The 23,439-nt window shown below is 39.4% G+C and overlaps 1 protein-coding gene across 3 annotated transcripts; it reads right to left on the bottom strand.

The window, feature by feature from the left end:
• Positions 1-3,267: 3,267 nt before the first annotated feature.
• On the bottom strand, positions 3,268-18,116 carry pan2 (poly(A) specific ribonuclease subunit PAN2). 3 transcript variants are annotated; one of them, XM_005918941.3, is made up of 26 exons: positions 17,907-18,116; positions 16,516-16,821; positions 16,263-16,432; positions 15,875-15,995; positions 15,686-15,763; positions 15,329-15,599; positions 14,109-14,454; positions 12,996-13,092; positions 12,709-12,828; positions 12,459-12,578; positions 12,238-12,366; positions 11,889-12,088; positions 10,917-11,065; positions 10,480-10,586; positions 10,289-10,387; positions 10,112-10,194; positions 9,433-9,577; positions 8,076-8,213; positions 7,924-7,983; positions 7,744-7,834; positions 7,511-7,668; positions 6,140-6,283; positions 5,885-6,064; positions 5,671-5,764; positions 4,871-5,074; positions 3,268-4,754 (listed from the first exon to the last, which is right to left on the bottom strand). In XM_005918941.3, exons 2-26 carry the CDS (start codon positions 16,801-16,803, stop codon positions 4,720-4,722), a joined length of 3,627 nt encoding a protein of 1,208 aa, XP_005919003.1. In that variant the 5' UTR covers positions 16,804-16,821; positions 17,907-18,116; the 3' UTR covers positions 3,268-4,719. The 3 variants fall into 3 exon arrangements, with proteins under 3 accessions (XP_005919003.1, XP_005919002.1, XP_005919004.1); XM_005918940.3 differs by lacking the exon at positions 17,907-18,116 and adding an exon at positions 17,520-17,665 and having other exon boundaries at positions 3,269-4,754; XM_005918942.3 differs by lacking the exon at positions 17,907-18,116 and adding an exon at positions 17,520-17,665 and having other exon boundaries at positions 3,269-4,754; positions 4,883-5,074.
• Positions 18,117-23,439: the final 5,323 nt, after the last annotated feature.

Raw genomic sequence — 23,439 nt, 5'->3', positions numbered from 1 at the left:
CATACAGAGAGACCGGCGGAACCGGGCACCACCACCAAAAAGAGAACGAGGGAGACGGGAAGTGGTGACTGGTCTATATGATCTGGTCAGAGAGGCTGACTGCATCACCGCTGATGATGAGTACTAGCGGTTAGTGATGGCCAAATGAAGCTTTCCGAAGCACTGAAGCTTGTATTGAAAAACGGTTCATTACTCGAAGCTTTTCAACACAGTCCTCTCTGGTGACATCTGGTGGTGAAACTGTTGAAGAGCAGCTTGAATCTGCAAAATAAAACGGACTGCTCAATTATCACTGCTCACACAAGAGTAGAGTTCTCTCTGATATTGGGCCACCGTTCCGTTGCTTTGAACATGTAATTGGTTTTGTTTTCTCGATTGGGGGGGCTGAAAAAAATGTAATGCGTATTTGCGTAATACATTTTGATCAATAAACTTTCCCTATTTAAACATGCACTATGGTGTGGCCTTTCTTTGCTCATAACTCCTTGATGTTGGTAAATACAATAAGTGAGCAATATATATAATATACATATGAGAATGCACAGCACATTATGGAGTATGCCCCTGCTGTGGAGTCCTGCCTCCATCTTGTCATTTAATCACTGGACAGCTGGACAGGTTCATACAAAATATTAGATGAGGCCAATTGTCCTATACATATTTTTGACCTAGGGGTGGAATTGATTGTGAATTGGAAAGGGAAAATGCTTAGGGGGCTGAGTATGGCTGCATCGTTGTGAGTAAACAAAGGTCAGCGATTAGCTAATGAACCTTCTAACGATGGCGTCAGTGAGCAAACAGACATCAGGTGCACCTGAATGCACGTGATGTCCTCTGCTTTTGCGGGTTCACAGATGTTTCTGCAAAAAGCCTGGAAGACAAAACTGAGACATGAACACACTGCAGGTCCGCCTCAGATTTAGACCTGCAGCCGTGTGTGTGTTTTAAACCTGTGAATAAAGAGGACTGTTCTGAAGTCTGGTGTGAGTCTGTGGCTCTGTAAATATAATTTATCGTTCGTTCTGAGTTTCAGCAGCTTCACACTCTTCTGCAGTTTTGCTGTTTGTGCGTGGGAAATAAAACGTGCCTTAAATTTTATCTTTCCTGTACAAACATTTATATTTTGTGCTCTAACAATGAGAACATGTGTCTGCAAGTGTGGCTTAGAAATAAATAAATAAATCATCATGTTTCTATTTTTGTCACTGGCTGTCATTTATGGATTTCAAATATTATTATTGTTATTTTATTTTTTGTGTTCACAAGTTTCCCCGTACTCACACGGGGCGTGTGAGTGTGTGTACGACGTTGAAAAAATCAACTCACTCACAAAACGGTGTCTAATTTATACTATATTAGGGGGGAAAAGACAGTTTGGAAATTTATGACAAATATCTGTAAAATTCTTTTGGAAAGTCTAAACATTTTAAGTCAAGGAGTAAGATCTATGTATTTTATTTTCAAGGTTATAATGGAAAAATGTAGACATTTGAACTGCTAGTAGAAATAATTAGTAAATATAGTTTTATAGAACACCCACAAATTAAGGCTGACAACAAGCTACAAGCTCATCTGCTGCTCACTGCGAGAATAGTGTGCAGGGACCATCTACAAAGTGCAACACCCAAATATGTAAAACATGCATATTCAGCAATAACCATGGTGCCTTGTAGTGTTACCACTGCACTGGGGTTTTCAGACTAAAAAGTCTGAATTTTACCTCACTTTCCTTAGCCCGGCCGATGGCTTCAGCTGCAACATAAAAGTGACTGGGGAATTTCAAGACGTACATCATAGACCTTTCTTATGCTACAAACCGCAGGTCCTTCGAAAAGATGCCAAACGGCTCTTAAAGAATGAGGAAATTTTGAGAAAATGTCCTACAATCCTTTGGCATTCAGTAAATCCATATTTTAAAACACCCCTGTGGAAACGTTAAGAGTTCACAGATTGTCCAGCAGGGGGCACCGTTACATTTAAATGTGATTTAGAGCGCTTCACCAATCAAAACCTGCCCTTCTTCAAGAGATGTTTTATCTACAATTATAGCAATCTATAATTTTTTTCTTTTCCTTTTTAATGACATCGGACCCATGATTTTATACGAGCGATCTTTATGACGCACATTTCCACGAAATTAAAGTTAAGCTATATATGTCTAAGTAAGTGACTTGCGGTGGTCTTTAAAGCTCCAGAAGCCACTTATCAGTAAAATTATTCTTGGTTTGGGTGGTGCTCCTTCCCCGTGTTTTGTTTGTTTTGGAGGTAATCAGTTTAGTACACTTTATGGTTATTTTCTTTTAACCAGTTAAACCCTGCCCACTGCTCACATTTAGAGCAGTCTACAGACTCAACTTTTGATTCACAGAGATTAAGCCTATATACACCAGCCTCATTATGTAATACTTTGGACATGTTTAATACATGCATTCAATTCTCAAAGTACATGTGACGGTAAATAAAGAATAAAATGTCTTTTCAATGCTGCATCAACAGTACTGACAGGGACTAGAAAGAGAGAGCATATTTCTCCTATATTGGCTTCCCTTCATTGGCTCCCTGTTAAATCCAGAATTGGATTCAAAATCCTGCTCCTCACACACAAGGTCTTAAATAATCAGGTCCCATCTTATCTTAATGACCTTGTAGTACTATATCACCCCATTAGAGCACTTCGCTCTTGCCCTGCAGGCTAACTTGTTGTTCCTAGAGTATTTAAAAGTAGAATGGGAAGCAGAGCCTTCAGCCTTCAGGCCCCTCTTCTGTGGAACCAGCTTCCAACTTGGATTCAGGAGACAGACACTATTTCTGCTTTTAAGATTAGGCTTCAAACTTTCCTTTTTTGCTAAAGCATATAATTAGGGCTGGACCAGGTGACCCTGAATCCTTCTATAGTTATGCTGCAATAGATGTAGGCTGCTGGGGGATTTCCATGATGCACGAGTATTTATTTTTTAGTCACCTTTCTCACTCACTACATGTTTATACACCTCTTTGCACTGAATCACACTTGTTATTCATCTCTGGCTCTCTTCCACAGCATGTTTTTCTTCTCTCTCTCTCCCCCAACTGGTCGCAAGCCTGGTTCTGCCAGAGGGTTCTTCCTGTTAAACAGAGCTTTTCCTTCCCACTGTTGGAAAAGCTCATAGGGGGTCATATGATTGTTGGGTTTTTCTCTGTATGCATTACTGTAGGGTCTACCTTACAACATAAAGCGCCTTGAGGCGACTGTTGTTGTGATTTGGCACTGAAAAAATAAAATAGAATTGAATTTAATGTAACAGCAAAAACAATCTACAAATCAGTTTTCCAGTAACTGCTGTTAAAATATTTGATGCTTCCAGGTCTTGGTTTGTTTAAAAAACGAGAAGTTTAGAGGGAAGAGGTTTCTGTAGTGGATCAGCTAACACAACACACGTCTGAAACTTGAAAAGGAGTCCAACTAGACAGGGTACCCTTTTTGTTTTTTTCTGCATGAGGGAACAAAGGCAATGAAACTTCACTTTATTTAAATCACAGCTAATTCTGACAAATCCAGACAAAAAGCTGGAGGGACCAGATGTGATGTAATGTAGTTTTAGCTTATTGGTATTGACTAACTTCAGTGATCCATTGTGTTTGGAAATGCTCTCTGGTCACAGTTGCATTTGAATACATTTTTTCATACTTTAGCAGAACAAACTGTACTAAAACAGGAAAAGAAAAAATAGTTCTGCATTGAGATTTGTAAGAAATCATTTAAATTATTTTCCAGAAGTTACCTGGAAAATTAACAATGATAGCAGATTTCACAGAAGGATAGGGAAAAGACCAAACTAAAGTCATTGTTAGATGTAAATAGATTTCTCTGAACAGTCACAGAGTTTGGGTTATTCGATTTTAATCAAGATTGACAAGTATTCATGTACCGTAATTCCCGGACTACAGAGCGCACCTGATTAAAAGCCGCATGCTCTAATTTTAGAAAGAAAATCAATTTCATACTTGTACAGGCCGCACCGGATTTTAATTCACTTGTAATAAAAGATATTTACACAGAAATATTACATGTGAGGATTTTTAAAGTTTAATTTAATCCGTAAGGTAACATACAAAAATACATACTGCAAATGCTTTTTTTCCTCGAACAGCGCCTGTAACACGGCTACCTTTAAGTATACGTACGTATCAGTAACACACAAATTACGTTGCTTATGGTTTTTTTACGGAACAGTGCACAAACAACATTACAATGTCTCTTAACAACCGGTAAAAATATATACCGTATATATACTACTTATCAATTTGATTGGTCTACTGTTACCAGGCAAAATGTTTTTGGCCGCATGAAAAAAGAAAAATGCATTAGCCGCACGTCAGTATAAGCCGCAGTGTTCACAGTGTGGGGAAAAAGTAGCGGCTTATGACCCAAAAACTACGGTACATTTCCCACTTCCCGGTATAAAAAAAGCATCTTACACGCTCAGGATGCGTTCGTTTACAGCAACAAAAATCTTTTTTATTTAATGTTTCAAAAAGATAAAATACAAACCAATTTTTTCTGAAAATCTTTGACCTAAAAAGCCCAAATTTATTCATGACTAAAAATGATCAGTCACTGACTCAGTCTGTTTACAGATGCAGACATACCTGCATGAAAACTGTACACAAAGCAAACGAGTATAAAATGTGACACATCTGAAGAAAATAAGCAAGAGAATCTCCCGGTCACGGTGTTGCTCACAGCCCCATCACAGAGGGAAACACAGCAGCACCTGTGGAAGGAAGGAGAGTGCATTCAATCCATTCACAATGTCTCTCATTAACCCCTGTCATCTGAACTCACACGACGTCAAAATCAGTCTGCGTCTACTTCAGCGCAGTCTCGTACTTTTTGGGCTACCTTGACCATCTCCTGTGTCCGATTCCGGGACTTTCCAGTCCAGTTGGCGCCCTTTTTCATAGAGTCCCTTGAGGACCTTCCTCACTTCATCATTCCCGCCGCCATGACTCAGCTCCAGGTACTTCCTGTACAGCTGCAGGGCAGTGCGTGCATCCTCTATGCTGTCATGGGTTTCCCCCTGGATGTTGAGGTCTGTGGACATCAAGAAGAAAACAATCAGAAATGACTTAAGGTAAACTGTTATCTTCAGATTTCAGAAGAGAATTACATTTATTGATAACGAGTGAAATAAAATGATTATCTTTATACATTTTTAAGTGTTTCAGCTTGAAATGTGTCTATAACCTTGACAGAAAGGTCTCCGACACTCATACATCATCAGTCTACTGTAATCTGCTACCATCTGGGATTTTTTTACACTGTGTATGTTGGAAGTTGTGATTTTATTTATTAATTTATTTATTTTTTGATTGGTTGGTTTAAGACTTCAAGATTTAAAGGAAAACTCACACATATTTGAATTAGTTAATTTAATTAAATAAAAAGTACAGGATTATTTTTTGAGGCATTCATCTGTATGTCTGAAGATCATTGAATGCAAAGACTTTAATGCTGTATATAGACGCGAGTTGCAGGTAAGGCTCATGGGCTTCTGTAGAAAATGCTAATGTCAGCTGGTCCCTTGCACCACGGCATCGCCAAATGTGTTAACTACTAACCTTTGTTTTTTGTACATTTTTTGATTTGTTTGTTTTTACAGTAAGCTCTATATTTTAACCTTGACTTACCGAGAAAATACCAGGCAAGAAATCTAAGAGAAATCATCCTCTTGCGGGGCAAATGGAAGAGATGGACAGTATCAACAACTTGATCTTTTGGAACCTTAAAAAACAAAAGAAAAACCTTAAAAATCACATCTAATCACTCTAAGAGTTGTGAGATGACTGAATTTGACTTTACTGAGCTCTAAATTATACACACTAGTTTATAGAAACAACATACCAGTAAGTTGATGACACGAAAGTCTTTCTGTAGGCCGTGACCTACAAAGCGAACTCCTGTGTCAATGAGGAAGCGCAACTTTAGGTAGGTTGACTTCAGAGTGGTCAGATGCTTAGAGGATATTTTGGCATCCAGGTCTCCAGGTTTGATGCCAGAGTATTGTGTCAAATAGTCGACCACCTGGAAGAACAAATTGACCAGTTAGCAGGTGGATCCATGAAACATTATATACTCATACTCTCTGCAGCTTCTCACCTGCTCCTGAGTGGAGATGTAGTCATCGATGAAGGGGACCCCCTCGTTGGGCCCCTGACCCCTCACACAGGTGATCCTGGCCACAGACATTTGACTGGGCTTAATGGTTGATTTGGTGCCATCACTGCGTAGCTCTGCTTCTTCCTACAGACGCACACATTAAAGAGTTGAGTTTGTTTAATAACAACAAGATTACTTTAGAAAGACTCCAGGTTGCCAGTGGACTCGAACCCAGGACCTTTTCACGATAATACATCAGCTTTTTACAGCTTATGGGTAAAAAGCATTCCATTTAACACAGTCCAACCTAGGAGAGCACAGATTACTAACCTTATTAACTGGACACCTGGATTAGTTTCATGAGTTAACCATTATGACCAGTCTGTGTGACAGAGAGCTCCCTGTAAATGTCTATAATATTTTTTTTTATCATGAAAGATTATGTCTTCCCACCTTCTTCTTCAATCGGCAGGCTTTAGGGGTCACCTCCATCTCACCCTACCCATAACACTCACCATGTCTTCCTTCACTACATCCATAAACCACCTCTGTGGCCTTCCTCTTTTCCACCAGGCTGTCCAATATATCCACCATCCCTCCTCTGCACATGTCCAAACCACCTCAGTCTTGCCTGTCTAACTTTGTCGTGGCTGAGAAGCCCCTCTGATGAACTCATTTCTAATCCTATTCTTTCTGTAACACTTTTTCCTCATAACCAGGTCATCAGCTACAGGTAATACTTAATATTTAGTGTTATAGATTTCAACCTGGAAGCAATTTTTTTTAGTTATTTGGTTTAACATAAGAAGATACAAATCATGATTAAAAAGGGCCTGATGTCTCCAGGTCACTGTAAATTTCCATGTCATGGAGATTTGTGTAGACTTTATTGTCAGCTTTTCGCAGGTAAACAACTTCAAACAAAAACTTCAAAGAGTACACTGCGCTTTGAAGTCACACTGCTACAGAAAAAGCAGAAGTGGTTTAATCCCAAGGATTCCTCTTTATTATCAAAGTGTTTACACTAACCGCAAAACAATGTGACAAATATCTGGCAATTTCACTCCTTTGAAATCCCACACAATATATTATTTTCAGTTTCAAGTTAACACCAGTGCATTATGGTTAGAATAGTTCTCCTTTAAGATGGGGAATGTTGTAGTGGAGTGGGTGGATAAAACTTGAATGGGTTTTGAATTAAATTCATCCAAAATCAGAAAAAAAATTCAAAGCCACACAAAGCAGAAGTATGCGGAATTAAGAGGAAGGATCTTTTAATACGGTAAAGCAAGCAACGACAACCCGATTAATGTGGTTACAAGTGTTTTACAGGGTAATGTATTCACACAGTGGTATTGTGGTTAGAGTTACCTGATTGAGTGTTACAAACTCAGCGTCCAGCCCCACCAGATCACCAGCCTGCGGCATCTCACTGACCATGAGAGGGATAAAAGTGGCATGTGTCTTCCTCTGCTTCCGAGCCAGTGACGCCTCTGTGAGCAGCACGCTAGCATCTATGGGATTTTTAACTGAGGCAAACAGCAGAGCATGAGCAGTTCGATCAATAAAAAGAAAACCTTCAGATTTATTATGCTGAAACTTACTGCGGAGGTCGTATTTGGTGTGGTAGTTTCTCCTAGCGTAATACAGAATGGCTGGCACTTTCCAGCTCACATCAAACTGTGCAGCCTCAGTCTGAAAACAAAAACAATAAATCAACAGATAAAATAATAAATAGCTTTAGGTGACTGCACACGTTTACATTAGCAAAAATAAATCCTTACTTTATCAATCGGTTCAATGAGGAAGTCATTGAAAAGGTACCACTGCTGGTGTGTGACTCCCTGAAATAATAAAATCATTTTAAATGTTAAAAATGTAACTTTTCAAAGTGAGTTTATCTCAGACTGCAATTTCTTATCTAAGACTAACGCACCTCTTTTCTTTGATGGTAGGTCTCACCCACTTTAATGTGTGCAACCAGATTACCACCCGTGCGAGCATCCAGGATGTGCGGCACCGTGACCACCAAGTCATACAGAGAAGCTCCCTCCGCCTCTTCAGCAGCACTTAACTAGTAACAGATAAAGTAAGAGATAAAGAGAAGATAAACTTTTTTTTTAACCACATGCTGTTACAGCAGCCAAAACAGTACACCCAATTTAAGATAAATAACCGTTAAAATAGAATACCTCAGTAACTCAAACTCTAATCTTTCTGTTTTTGTTTAAAAAAAACAAAAACAGAAAGGAGCACAAATGAACAGAAAAAAATGAAGTAAAATAAATACAGGGGTTAGAGATCTAAAACTCTTAAGTTAAAGACAATAATGGTTTAAAATTATCTAAAAATTGAAATAAAATATAGCTAAATGCTATATATAAAAAATAATAATATGGCAGCAGGTTATTCCAGAGACTTTCCCCTAATACTCTCCAGTTACTCCTGAAGTCCCCAGATGGGAGAGCAGGCCAGATGAGATATATAATGTTTTCAATGGTTTCTGAGACATCCCGGACTACACCCATTCGCCTCAACTAACACTTTTGGTAATAACCATAGGTGACTTGGAGGTGCTTATACCAGCTGTTTCCCACTTGACTGCAAACCACACCAGTACATGCTAACAGTCTCACTCAGATGAAGCCCGCAGAACCAAAAAAAAGGGATGCTATTCTGAGCTTCCCAAAGCAGATACCCACCCCAGCTACATCTGCACTAATTCAGGTTTCTTCCACACCAGTGAGGGAACATTCCACATCCCAATGAACAGACAGTGATGCTTCGAGTCAACATATCTAAGCCCCTGTCTTTTCTTGATACCTTGATACCCAGGTCACACTGCACCTGAGCCCAGCGTCTCTCCCTGCATGTGGTGGGTCCATAGAGGGGCAGATCTGTTTACAGGTTTTGCCCCGCTCAGTGCCCGGCAATGTGGATTTTCTACATCTCTCTTAGTCTCTTATCCCTGCCCTGATAGCAGTTAGCCTTGGAACATGAAACAGATCCCTGGATCAAAGGGATGTGCAAATCCCTCTCTCATCAATAAGGTGTCAGTTTGTCAGGGGTTGTAAAAAAAACTATATAAAAAGTTACATAATATATAATATAATGAAGTGTGTGTGTAAAGTAAAACAAAATAAGAGATATAAATTTAACAAAGAAAGAATAAAGATGTCTTACTAAATGTAGATTTACTGCTCAGAGATACTGCAGTGAGTGGACAGGGAGGAAAATTACAGACTGAAATTATTTCAAATTATTGTTAGCTCAAGAAGCTCTAAAGGCCTCACCTCCTCGGTCTCAGACCACCTGCTGATCTCTAGTCCTTGACTTTTGCTGATGGACATCTTGAGAGTGGCGGGGATCCAGATGTGCCGCAGATCCTCTGTGCGAGTGTCAAAGGTGATGCCCTCCATACCGCAAATCTCCTCCCCACTGCACAAAGTTTAAAGTGTAAAGTTCAACAACATATTTAATCACAATTTAAGATAAAGTGCAATTTCAACAGCACATTTCAGTTTTTCTCCATGATCAATGTAGAAAATTACAGAAAAAGATCTGATAGCTCAGTGCCAAAAGACTGTCCCATATTTGATGTTTCTTTTTTTCCTACTGAAACTTTTCTGTCATTTAAATGTTTATCCAATCCTCACTACTTTGGTGTAGTATGAATGGACACAGGGGGAGGTCTTTATCGGGAGGAAAAACTATAACACAACAAACACAGTTAAAAGTCCAATAATTTATACCTACCTTCATTTTTCCAAAGTTGTCTACCGGACCAGATTGGAGTCTTTGTCAAGCTCATTCTGGCCCAACTAAGGCCTCCAAACCTTATGTTTGACACCCCTAAAGCTTCTCAAAGTGCTCCTTCCAATGTACAGCTGTGTGTGTGTGTGTGTGTGTGTGTGTGTGTGTGTGTGTGTGTGTGTATTTCTTTAAAATGAAAAGGGGTCTTACTCTACTTACTCTAAGCACCACTCAGTGGGCATGGGAGGTGGTTCTTTAGGTTTTGCTGGTTTCTCTTTCTGCTTGGCTTTATTGAAAGCATACTATAAAAAACATTCATGTAATTAATAACAAGTTGAAGAAAACCATCTTGGTTTTAATTTTTATCTTTCTAATGACAGAATCAATGTCGCTTACCTCGGCCTGAACCTTCCAGAATTCAGCCTCTTTAGCACTGTTCACCTCACAGTTTATCACCAAAACATCTGGTAGACATCGAATGTTTCGTGTCTGCACCTACAGTGTAACACAAACACACTATCACTCTGCAGCACGGCTAACAATCTGTTATGTATTGACAATATGAGTGAATAAAAGCTGTAACTCACTGTGGGCTGATACTTCTCACAGTTTTCACACCATGCCTGAGTGCTCTGCTCCAGGCAGATGCTTTTCTTCAGGATCTCAGCAAAGTCATACTCCTTTATTGTTTTTTCTGAAAAATATCAGAGTCAAATTAATATACTGGTAACAGATATAGCCTACTGCTCACTCAACATTAAAACTACCCATCTGTAATGGAGGACATTCAAATATTTAAAGCTACAAACACAGAACAATAAAATATAGTAGCTCTGGAAAAGGATATACAGAGGAAGATAATTAAATTTCTAAATACAGGATTAAAAAAACATATTGGAAACTGATAAGATAAAATTATCATTATTATTATTATTTTTAAATGCAAGCATATGATATATATACACACGTGTAAGAAAGAGGAGATATGAGTGTGAAATGCACACCTCAGTGCTCTCAAACTGACCTTGAGTGTTCTGCTCGGGGTAATGCATGGTGAAGAGCAGCGTGAGGGAGGAGCGGACCGTTTCTTTGCCACAGCGACACAAACTACTGTTCTCAACTTCACAACCAAACAGCTTTCCAATGACAGACTCACCAGAGGAGCCCAGACAACTGCAACACAAACAGAGCAGTCACATTTGTTACGCAGACGTTATCTTTTAAACGGTTTCTACTTTTATAAACAAACTTAATAAGACTGGAAATATGTTCAGTAAGACTGCAGGGCTTACTAGACTCAGAGCAGTTTTTGCTCTGTGAGTAAGAAATCCTGCAAATGATTCACTTTCTCTCAACAGAGGTACAAGTTCCTGTCAAGGTACCCGTCTGATCTTTTATACAGTCTCATGTAACAATAAACTGGACGTTAAATAAATCCAGGTGATATGAGGTGTTTTGTAATGTTACTGTCACTTAATTGTTAGATGTATGTAATTATGTCTGTAATTGTGATGCCTTTTTTGATGTGGTTGTCTTTATCGAACAATCACCACACTCAGAAAGAGAATTTCTCAAAGGATAATGACAACATAACAATTGAACTATTTCCAAGCATTGGTCCCCAGGCCTTGATTAATCCAAATTGTCACTAGGTGTGAATGTGCGAGTGAATGTGAGTGTGAATGGTTGTCTGTCCCTGTGTGTTGGCCCTGTGACAGACTGGCGACCTGTCCAGGGTGTACCCCGCCTTTCGCCCTATGACAGCTGGGATAGGCTCCAGCGCCCCCCGCGACCCTGAAAAGGATAAGCGGAAGCGAATGGATGGATGGATGGTCCCCAGGCACAACACCCATATGTGCTTTGGCCAAGGCCACAGTGACGGGAAGTGTAAAGTAACCATGTTAAGGATGGAAGAAACACCAACTCAGAGGAAACCCACAGACCCAGGGCTCTTTCTCTAAGCAGCCTAGAACACATCCAGACTGATGTATTATACCTGCTGCTAGCACCTCTGTAGGCTTGCGGACCCTCCTGCTCCTGTGTCTCCTGGTGAAGCTGGGTGAGGATGAAACGATTCCAACTTTGGATTAAGCGACCAAGCCTAGCCTTCCCTGTTTGCTCGTCCGAGTCTGAGAGGATCAGGCCCAACGCCGAGGCTTCAGGGATGGTTCGAAATGCTCTGAGGAAGTTACTGGCCTTGAGGAAGATGATAGGAGATGGTACTTTGGGAAAGCTACATAATAAATTATTGTCCAGTTGCAAAGAAATGAGGATTCAATTTAAGGGTTCTGTATTTCCCAAGAGGCTGAATCGTTATTTCAGAGAAATGAATGGAAAAAACTTACCTGACATGGATCTCCTCGTGACAAATCTAACATGTGAAAGAGGAAGCCAAGCTCACAGGCCAAACAAAACTCTTTCTGGCACAAATGATTCTGAACAAGGCAGCGAATCGGCTCCAGGAAATATAACACCTAAGACAAAAAACCAGAGAGCAACTCTTGATGATGTCTCATATCAAAAACTAAATTTTTACCAAACACATTGTAAATCTTCAGCTTCTTACCTGGATCATGCAGTTACAGTAGGCATTGGGAATGTGTGGCTCCAGGCCAGCAAACAAGGTCCTGTTGTAATGTTTGAAGTCAAAGTCCTCCAATCCAAGTTTAGAGTATTTAATTGTGACCTGAAGCAGAACAAAGACATCTTCATCACGTGTTTTGGAAATCTAAATTTACAGTAAAACTTTATAGATTGTGATACGTCAACAATAAATCTCATCTCTATATGAGAACGAGAATGAAATAAAGTCCAACCTTTCTATACTTTTTGGGCACCATGTAAAGATGTGGCTCTTCATCACGTCCTATTGGTGACTCAGGGACCTGGTTGTAATTATCATAATCAGGCTCCACATCTTTAATCTTATAAGGAACCTGAAACCAAAACAGGGACCACAAAAAAAAGTTACATTATGTTGAAAACCATGTGTTTAACTGGTTTTCAGCCTTAAAATAGAAAGATTGTTAGGATTTTGTGAAGAAGGACAATAAAAAAATATTTTTTCCCCATTTAAATTAGCATAACCAAGTTCTTCACATGCCTGGTTCCTGGGGCGGGTACGAGGATTTGCTGCGTAACCAATGAAGCCAACAGTTTTCATAGTGCGGAGGATTTCTGGGTCCACCGGAGGGGCTCGTCTGTTTAAAAAAAAAACAAAAAAAAACAAACACACGTTTTAGATTGTAAAGCAGTTAAGGGGAAAAGGGGGAAGGGGCAGCTACAAGCCATGCTTCTCATTCTGAAGTGCCTTTAATAGTGAAACAGGAGTAAATTAATATATTCGTTCAAAAAAAAAAAAAAAAACTGCATCACAAACTTTACAAAATCTGAACACGAAAAAAATCCAACCAATTTCAAGCCATAGTTTACATGTTTTAATTAGTGTCATAAAATATGGCGTGTCTCTGTCCCTTCACATAAAGTGTGTAACATATGGCTTCAAATACAGATGTCATCATTTCCATAGGTAATGTTATCAACTATGACTGCAGAGAAGAGAAATTAACCACTTCCAGATTGTCAAGTAATATGTTTATGGTATGAACAGTTATGTCATGCATGAGATCGTACATCTCCACTGATCCAGCTTCTCTTTCCTGGTTTGGTTTTACCATATAAATTCAGAAAAGCTTGAAAATGTTTGATATTTCTCCACACTGTTTAAAAACTTTTTTTCGGTAAAGAAAAACGATCCTTAAAAAACTGAAGTCAACAATGCTTTACTCTGTCTCTCAATTCTTTCCAACTTCCTTATTCTGTCTGTGGCATCCAGCCCCGAGCCCACAGGTTCCTGATGAAAATGTAAATTTCTTAAAAACACGTCATAAACCTATAGTTTAATTTTCCACCGAGGCTAAATAAATTCCTAAAACAGCTGGGAACTTAAAGTCTTGGCAATAGTGTATTTTTTGGAACCACTTTCTGCCTTTGATGTATTTCTTTGTATTTTGAGAAGTGTGACAGTGTAATGTGGAGTTCGTTTGAGATAAACTATAGTGACCCTGATGAACTTTTAAAGACAAAAACAGTTTGGTTTTCTATCCGAGTTACTTTCCAGAGTGTGTGTTTCAGTTCAGTTTTTGGTGACTTATTTGTTTTTAATTTTAGTTTTTAAGTACAACAGTTTTGTATATACTATTAATAATTGTGTTACCTGGGGCTGGGTGTAGCCAGGGCAGTGGGCCAGTCTGACAGCAGAGGCTCAGTGCTCGTCAGCGGCATGGGGATCAGAGAGAGGGGCAGTAGGTCGTGATTCCAGTCCAGCTGAGGCAGTGTGTCCACGAGGCAGGGCAGGGCAAATTCCGTCTCCCGTGAGTAGTCGTTGAATGAAACTTCTGGAGCATCGGACCAAAGGTGCACACATCCCCCTGAATCCCCAAAGGCTAAGGCTTGTTTGCTTGTTGACACGTCAAAACTCATGAGCAACTGGCCCACTGTGTTGACGTGAAAAATATCTGCCATGTTGGCAAGGCCGGTGGGCTCACAGAACTGGCACTGACCTGGAAAAAGAGAGAATACAGGCGGTTATAGTGAAGCTAAATGTACCATCCATCCACTCTCTTGCACTTTCAATTCAGGATCACGAGGCGGCGGGGCTGGAGCATATTCCAGCTATCATAGGACGACAGGCTGTCGGACTGTTGCAGGGCCAGAGAGACAGAGAGACATACAACCATTTGCACTCACATTCACACCTATGGTCAACTGAGAATCACCAGATAACCTAATGCCACTAACTGCATGTCTTTGAACTGCAGGAGGGAGCCACAGAGAATGCAAACTCTGGCCAGAAGGCGGATTCATACCCAGGACTAGCGCTAACCCCCACACAACCATGTTGCCCGGCTACATGTACCAGTTTTTGGAAGCATAAGAGACTGCGGTAAACTACTTATCAGATGTCAGTTTTGTTATTGACTTTCCTAATGATAATATATAAAAACTAAATGATGACTCCTATCATCAAAGTGTTCTGCTTTAGCTCTTAAAACCATACAAGACCAGAAAACTACAGTCATTGCATGAGGTCCTGTGCAACAGCTGGAAAGTGGAACAAACACATCAGGAATGCCACAACAGCTCTTGCTGGCCTCACTGTACAACATTAAAATGAAAATAATTGTGTACATTGCTTGTGTCATGAGCACACTCTTCTATAGCACTAAGAGCTGGACAACATACTCCAGGTGGGAAAAAGACTCAACCCCTTTTCAATTATGATACCATAGTTACAAAGAGAAAAAAATACATTTGACTGTAATGTCGAAATTTAATTCTTCTTGGTATTTCTTGGTATTTCACTTACAAACCAAGGAAACTAACAAGCAATCAGACTAAAGAACTCTAAAATTGACTAGACTCTTTAGTTCATACCTGTCTGTGAGAGGATTGCAAGCCGTGACGTGTAGGTAGGAATGAAGCGCAAGAAGAGGGGATCCACATGCACCTGAAGGGGGGTTACAGCACGCATCATGCGGAGGTCATACACCATGAGGAAACGGTCACATGCCAACCCATTCAGGCCTCGGCTGGAGAATCCACATGCAGCCAGAAGGTTTCCGTGAACATCAAAGTCTGACAAGCTGCCAGAAAATGCATCAAACTCATGCTCCATCTTAAAGGTACGCAAGTCACGAAGGGTCACCTGTTTTGAACGGAGGGTAAATGTGAGAGTCATGTAAAACAAACAAATATATTTTTTCAAAACTGATATAATCACATGAGACTTACTTTGCCAGAAGTGTGTCCACAGAAGAAGAAACGATTGGTCTGACGCATTATTGCCACTCCAGGTACCTCCACTGTGAACTGGAAGTACAACCAACACAGCAGACAGTCAGACACTCGCTGTGAAGTGCTATGTTGTGCCAGTGGTCTATGCTTATATCAGGCTTAATAAATGCAAGCCTGATGTCTTACTTTTTGAGTTTCTTGGACTGTATTCAGGTCAACTTCAGCCACATAGTTTTGCAATCCACCCATGAGCAGTGTGTTGTTATCAGTCATGAGGAGGCTGTGCATATCAGCTCCTTCCTCCATCCTGCAAAGCACCAAAAATGGCCATTAATTCCATAACCGTAAAAATATTTTCATATCTCCATGTCATAAACAATCAATATGAGCGCAAAAACATAGAGGAAAAACACATCCCTATTTAAGATAGGTAGGATTCACAATAATATCTACTGACAGTGTTTCTTCTGTATTTTTGCAGAAAACTTCACCAGGACACTTAATGTTGTATTTTCTCTAATTTCTCACCAATATTGTGCAACATATCAACAATCAATGTAAAAGTAACACTTACGGATAATCAAACATGACGAGACCTCCACGAGTGTAACATCTCAGGTTGCATTTAGAGAGGAACAGCACGCCTGTTTCCAAACTCTGAATATGTCGGATGTCATCGGTTGCGTGGACTTGGAAAGAAGAGTAGCGTGCCATTGTTGGTCCAAAGAATGATGTTACATGACCCTTAAAAGAACACAAAAAAGGAATATTACAAAGTGTAACGGCTGACGAAACGATCTGTCCTCCAATATAACTCTGGTTCTCACTCTGTGGTTTCCCATCCAGAGCATTTCCTCCTGCAGGTCAAAATGTGTTGCAGTGACAGGGATGCCAACTTCTGAAACTACACTGTGCAGCTCAGAAAAGATCCCCTCCATCAGGTGTACAGGCTCCGGGACGGTCACAGCCTGTCCCTCTGGGTATAGCTCCACACCCTGGAGTAGTTTTGGGTTTAGGTGTGGGTCCATGGAGGGTTCCAGGCCTGCATCTAGAGTTCCATGAAGGCTGGCTGAGTATTCACCCATCCCAGGGTCAAGACCGTCAAAGTTCATCATGGATTCAGTTAAATCAACCTAAAGAGAAACGCCAACGCATGTTAATAGGGACACCGGGGTCATGTTAAGGTGTTGGATTGGAACCAGTCTGTCTTTGTATTTTTGTTGCTGGGTCTGAAGTGCTCTAATGTTAGGATGTTAGGCTTGGAGAAGGTTCTTTCGAGTTTTTCCTTTTCCAAGACGGTAGTCTTGTTTTATTTCTTTTTGGTTAAAATTTGGGGTTGTTTCTTTGACTTAACACTGACTTAATATACTTTTAGAGTTGGAGAAGGAATTCGGATGAGAGGTGAAACATCTTAAAAAACCTAAGAAGAAGTCCAGTAGTCCTAAAAGCAGGCGCTACTACAATGACCTGGATTACTGAGAATCTGCAAAAACATCCTGCAGCTTTGATGCTAGCTTTGACGTAGCTTTAGAGTTCGCGTTTGTAAGCTAACAGGGGGAAAGACCCGAAAGACGATTCTCTGGTATCCATTTCTAAAACATAAATAGGGTAGATAATCTAAAAAGTAAAATAAAATATCTCACACACAAGAGTATTGTCTAATTCAGCCGTGTTTGAACGCTGTTTGTGTCCTGTATCTAAATTAGCTAATGTTAGCAGCGTTGTGGCTAACCTGAATTGTTCATGCTAAACTGTACGATACCTGTGATTACTAAACAGGCCCACCCATTTCTTAAACTTAAAAATATACCGATTTAAGGTCATCACCTACCTAAGCCTGAACTGCAAAGGTGTCCATGCTCACACTTCATTCACAACAACAAACACACGGATACTGGAAAACGTTTCCGGGGCACCTCTGGTGCGTTTAGGAACCGCGCTGGAGCGTAGGCTTCCGTTGTTATGCCAAACGCACATTTCATTTTAAGAGTACAGTAGGCCTATTCATTAAGTCTTTAAGTTGATTTAGCTAGTCATTCAGTAAAACACTAGTAAATTATCTTATTAATCATAGTTCATAGTTTATGTTTTTCATTGACAAAAACACAAGCACATGAGATTTATAGGTCCTTTTGGAGTTGTTTTCAAACATCTCAGTTATCTTGACAGCTAACTTGACAGCGCTAAAAAAATATATATATATTAATCTAATACTAACATCAATTATTCTCTTTGTATGGCTAGCTCTCTAACCCTAGCGCCGCATGATACGTGAATGCACCGTGAACTCCCGTGTGTGTTTGTGAGTTCCTGAGTTCGACTCAGGTCGGGTTCCTTTTATATAGAGTTTGCATGTTTTCTTTGAGGCTACTCCGGCTTCTTCCCACGGTGATAAGACATCCAATTAGCGGGGTTAGACTAACTGATTGATTCTAAATTTCTCATAGCTGTGAATGTTGGGTTACTATGGTCACTATGGTAACTGCGAAAACGCTCCATCAGATTAAGGTATGCCAGAGTTCAAGGGAAATTTTAAAATTACGCATTGTTTATTTCATCATCAGAAAGGTGACAATTAAAAGGTTTTTTTTTTCTATACTCAAATTTCCATGCCATCATGGGTGTGATGACAATTCGGGCTAATTTTATATCATAAGGTCATGAACAAACATTAACAAACAAAGCCAGTCAAAGCCAGTAGCTGTATTGCATGAGGCATTTCTGGAAATATGAACATATTGAAGTCAATGAAAGTGTTAACATCATGTTTTGGTTGTTTTTCGTTGGGCTTTGCCAGTGATTACTCATCCTGATAGTTTCAATTATCGTTTGCTATGTCAAATCAAATTTGCAGTGGTTCAACCAATATTAAAAACAGCTAATAATAATTCAAAATATGGTATTTCTTTATCTACAGCTGGGATAAATGTGTAAATTATATTCAGTGAAATATATGTAACCTTGCTATTAAACATGGGCTGTTTCTAACATAAAAAGCAGAGTTTATAACACGATTTTCTTCAATGTAAAGATTAGTTTAAAATAATTCTTTAGCACTTCACTGATGGCCAGCCGTTCAGCGCACTTCGGGAAATAATCACGACCTTTTCCCCCAAGATGAGGGACTTTTCATCAATCCACTCTTATCTGTGTCCATCGACATAAAAATAATATTTTCCAAATGATGTCAAAAATTCCATATGATGAGTTTGGAAGCGGTGGATTTAGACTCATACACAGATGTTCACACATGGCTTGTATCAATTCAACTACGCAGTGAATTAAAAATATGTCGCTTGGTTAAATTTAGGAATTAAAAACTATACTACCTTGGGCTTAGAGAATATTAAAATTCAACAAATTCCCAAGTTTTAAATCTTTGTTTTAAACTTGGGAATCATCATGTTATCATGGTGACGCAACCCACAAAGCGTGTTCAGTGACACTAAAGACGTAGGGGAAAAGTGATAATTCGTGTCCACGGAAAAGCAATCATTTATTTAAAATAAATAAATAAATCTTGTCTCTTTGTAGGGTAATTGAGGTGATTACTGAACTACTTGTGCTTCAAAAGTTCTTATTTCTTACGCTTATTTCTTATACTGCTTGTCAGGGACCAAGGCATAGGACACAGGTGTTTAATTCAAAAGTTGGATTTTATTTATCCAAAAATATGAAAAATAATTGACAAAGCCAAAACCTTAAATAGGCAGACCAATAAAAGAGGTCAACTCAATAAACTCAAAATAACCACTAACAAAATCTCAAACAAAGATAAGAAAAACTGGTCTCCTGAAATGACGCAAGGGAACTTACTGGCTTAGCTAAATTATATGAAAGACAAGGGGAAAACAAAGTGGTTGCCATATAACCAATTAACACAAAACAATTAAACAAACTCCAAACACCCCCGAGGCAATGAAGCATGTGGTTTAGTCCAATGAGGCTGTCAGCGGTATTTCAGATCCCCCAGCCCTTTGCCAAACCTTTTGCCAACTGGAAAGGAGAAACAGAACCCCAGGTAACTCAGCCAAAGAAAGCTGCTGTACTATACCATAAAACAGAACTTTGGCCCTGCAGTGTTGATATGTGCGCAGTCCATATAAACCTTGGAAGGTGTGATGGAGAAAAATACATTTAATAAAGAAAAAATATATTGGACAATAAGTAAAATATATTTAAAGTATTGACTGCAGAGTAAACTAAAGTGAAGCAACTAGTGGTGAGTTGTGGAGCTTGCCATCACAGAAAGTGAATAGTGAAGTCGATCAGAAATCAACGTGGAGTGTTAAAAGAAATTATATATTTAAATAAATATGTATTTGTATCAAATTAAAGTGAAGATATTAAAATGAATGGCGCAGAAATAATAAAATGTGGCAGTTAATAGAAACTGTTATGATGGAACCATGATGGCTCTTCTTTTTTACAGAAAGGTATCCGTGGTGTTTCACCTGCATGTGTCGAAAAACTGTGGAAGTACGAGTTTATGATCCATCACTTGCAAACTCTGTGAAATGCAAGAACTCCCTCCAATTTTCTTTCTTTCTTTGTTTAAAAAAAATCATATTAAACTAAATATCTTTGAATCTTGGATTACTGCCTTGGTAAAACACCTGCACCTACCGGATGTGTTCCAATATTTTCTAATAAATAATTATTGCCATACAAATTATTTCTAAACGAAATATTTAGTGTGGATAATAAAAGTAATTGTTCGCTGCTACTGAAAATAACAAAGAGGACTGCACCATTTGATAACAGCACAAACCGACTATAAACGACCTGAGCAGGAGCTTTTTCTGGACTTTTATTCCTGGACAAAGTGTGATAAGAATTATGTGCATAATATGGTTTTCTCACAAGCCTAAAGTGATGAGCTGTAACGTTTATGCTTTTATTGGTCATGTCTTTGCCGTATTTTTGAGTGGTTCTCAAACCTTTTCTGGCATGTCCTCTCCCTCCCCCTACAGTTAAAAGTAATAATAATAATAATAATAATAATAATGATAACGGTCGCCTTGATTACACCAACACACTCTTGTTTATTTCCCCTATATCATAAGTTTAATCAGCTTGGTTTCAGTTCATATTCTTCCCCTGGTCGTGTCACAGTGAGTGCCTATAGCATCGCGTGGTTTAACTGCGCAGCCACAAGTTAGAAGTAATTAATCCCAGCAACAACTAGGACACACAGAAGTGGGACTGTGCGTGATCCAGGGGTTTACATAGCAGCGTATGTTGACGTTGTTCAGGGGGAAATCTCCCATAGCAGCGAGAACATCAAAGCAACAGAGAGTGTGTGAAAGAGATGGTTGACCCGCAATTTTCGGATCCTCTGTCTTGTTAATCTTTCTCGATTGGACAAAAACGCCATATATGTGTTTATCCTATCAGCTGAGGATGAGCTATTTGACAGAGGTAGGAGCTTAATGCATTTTTCTGCTATTCTGAAATAAAGTCTCTAACCAAAGCTTTTTAATTGACAAATAAACCCATAGATGGTCAGTAAATGTAATAGCAGGACCAAATCATTAGTGTTTGTGTGTTTTCGCAATAACGTTGAACAGAAATGGGAAAGATAAAGGAAGTGTATATCTTATGTCTTCCCTGAACTTTTTCTTTCTCAGAAAAAAAACAGACGATTTGGTTTTTCTCTGGTAGTGAAGAGGGGCAGATCATGGACACAAACGGAAAGTTTGCCCAATAAGAACTCACCTCGTTATCGCTCTGAAATACAAAGGTTACTCTCACTTCCTCGCCAGATGTGAAACTTTGATTAGAAAGACTTTAGTTGGTGTCTTTTTCCTTGTAATCTTTCGCACATAATAAGTGAAAAATGTGGTCATTGTGAATGATTTGATATTACACGATTAAAGCGACCCATAAAGGGGAAGACATGAACATTGTCAGACTGAATAACATTGTTGCTAACCTGGATTTTTTCTTTTGTCTTTCTTTCATTGTATTGTTTACGGCGCGGGACATCTTGGGCTCTTTAGCGTCATGGTTTAAAGCCCACAGCCTGCCGACCCGAGTATTTTTGCTAACCGTGTACCCATCTTCTGATAGCTGATGGCAGCAGCCTTATCTGAAACATGACAGTGAGTTCACTGTACTCAAATGGCCTCCACAGCCACCAGATCTAAGTCGAGATTCGGGATGATGGAGAATCACATCGTGGTTAAGCAGCCGCAACAACTATTTGATGCTATCATGCCGATATGAACCACAATCTTTGATAAATGTCACCTTCATCTTGAGGTTTATATGACACGAAGAATTAAGACTGTGCTTAAGGCACACAAAGGAGGGCTCAACCAGGTCTTGTGCCAAAGAGTGACAGTCTGCAAATAAAAATAAAAATGACGTTGTTGTCCTATAACCTGTCAAACAAATGCCAAACACATCTCTCATGAATGATATCAAGCCATTTTTAATCAAAAAGAACATTCCTATCACCAACCAGTTAGTTTTACATATTGTTTTTATTTATCTGGTAAAAAGTGAAATTGATGTTAAAATACTTCTTTCAAGAGAGATCCTGCCAAGAGGGCGGCAATATAGAATTCATATAAAGATATTTTATGTGCCCAAAAAGGCTTGGTTGATTATAAACCTAAAAAGTAGGTGTTGTACAACAACGCAGTCACAAATAGCTAAACTTGCAAAACAGGTAATTTCTTTATTTTATATATAACATATATATTTAACATATATACATGGCATTTATTAACATGAGCAAAGATATTAGAAACAACAAAATCGCAAATCACTTTCAGCAGGCACAAGGCTGGTACGAGTGAGGTGTCCCCGGTTAAGTGACCTGTGAATGCAGTTTTCCCTTTGAGGGTAACAGCATGACTGTGCCCCGATGTGAAACTTTGATTAGAAAATGTTTAAGCGAGTTGGCCTTTTTCGCTTGTAGCCTTATCACAAACAGTAAAGCATGAAACTGTGGTGGCGCTGACTAATTTCATATGATGTGTAATTAGAGCAACTCAATAATTAAAAAAGGGAAAGACGTGGATTTTGCAAGCCGACGAATATCATTGTTATGATCGGAGTTTCGCATTCTTCCAATGAATTCGACCTGAATTACCTAATGCGTTTCCTGTCTTCCTGTTGCGTAGTTAATTGGCTCACACCTGAGAGGGAAGCCCTTGGGAAACCCTGCATTGAGTCACAAGTTAAAAGCATCCCTCGCGCTCTCATTCTCAAATCACACTCAGACGGGGCGAGTTCTTTTTAACAGACGATATTTAAGGTCCCAGCACCTCTCTCACAGAAAGGATCTCACAGCACAGGAGGCAACTAACTAACCATGGCGCACTCTTTTACTTTTGCTGTTCTCTCTTTAATGTTTTTTTCCACCGCGTCTGCTGCTCCAGCCGGGCATCAAGAATCCTGCATTGACGTACAGACCAGTTCGCTGGAACTTAATAAAATTGCTAGAAATGTATCTCTGGAGGTGAGTTGTTCAATTTTTTCCCCCAAGCAATTTCTTAATTTCGCCTTTTTAACCACTAGTGGAGGGGAAAACAAACTTTTTACTGCGCATTTGGAATATGTTTTGCTCACTCAAACGCATGCTTAGACGATGCCAAAGCAATAAACACATTTAAAAAGTCTAGTTTTAAAGTATGAAAGGTTTTCTCACAGGAGATACATTACATTGTACCACGATGTGCTCATGCTCATACCGACTGTTTCCAAATGTTCTGCAGGCACGAAAGGGATTAGTTACGAGG

The sequence above is a fragment of the Haplochromis burtoni genome, unplaced genomic scaffold (assembly GCF_018398535.1).
Source record: "Haplochromis burtoni strain Fernald_Lab_line unplaced genomic scaffold, NCSU_Asbu1 Contig_31, whole genome shotgun sequence".
NCBI lineage: Eukaryota > Metazoa > Chordata > Actinopteri > Cichliformes > Cichlidae > Haplochromis > Haplochromis burtoni.
The sequence above is the reverse complement of the archived record's forward strand: the minus strand, read 5'-3'. Positions and strand labels throughout refer to the sequence as shown.

Excerpts from the sequence above, each read along its gene's own strand:
- pan2 (XM_005918941.3), bottom strand. The coding sequence starts at position 16,803 with ATGATGAACTTTGACGGTCTTGACCCTGGGATGGGTGAATACTCAGCC. Across the intron at positions 9,578-10,111 it reads CCCACTGAGTGGTGCTTAGA|TGGGGAGGAGATTTGCGGTA; the intron begins GTAAGTAGAGTA and ends AACTTTGTGCAG. Across the intron at positions 5,075-5,670 it reads TCTTGCCTGGTATTTTCTCG|ACCTCAACATCCAGGGGGAA; the intron begins GTAAGTCAAGGT and ends TGATGTCCACAG.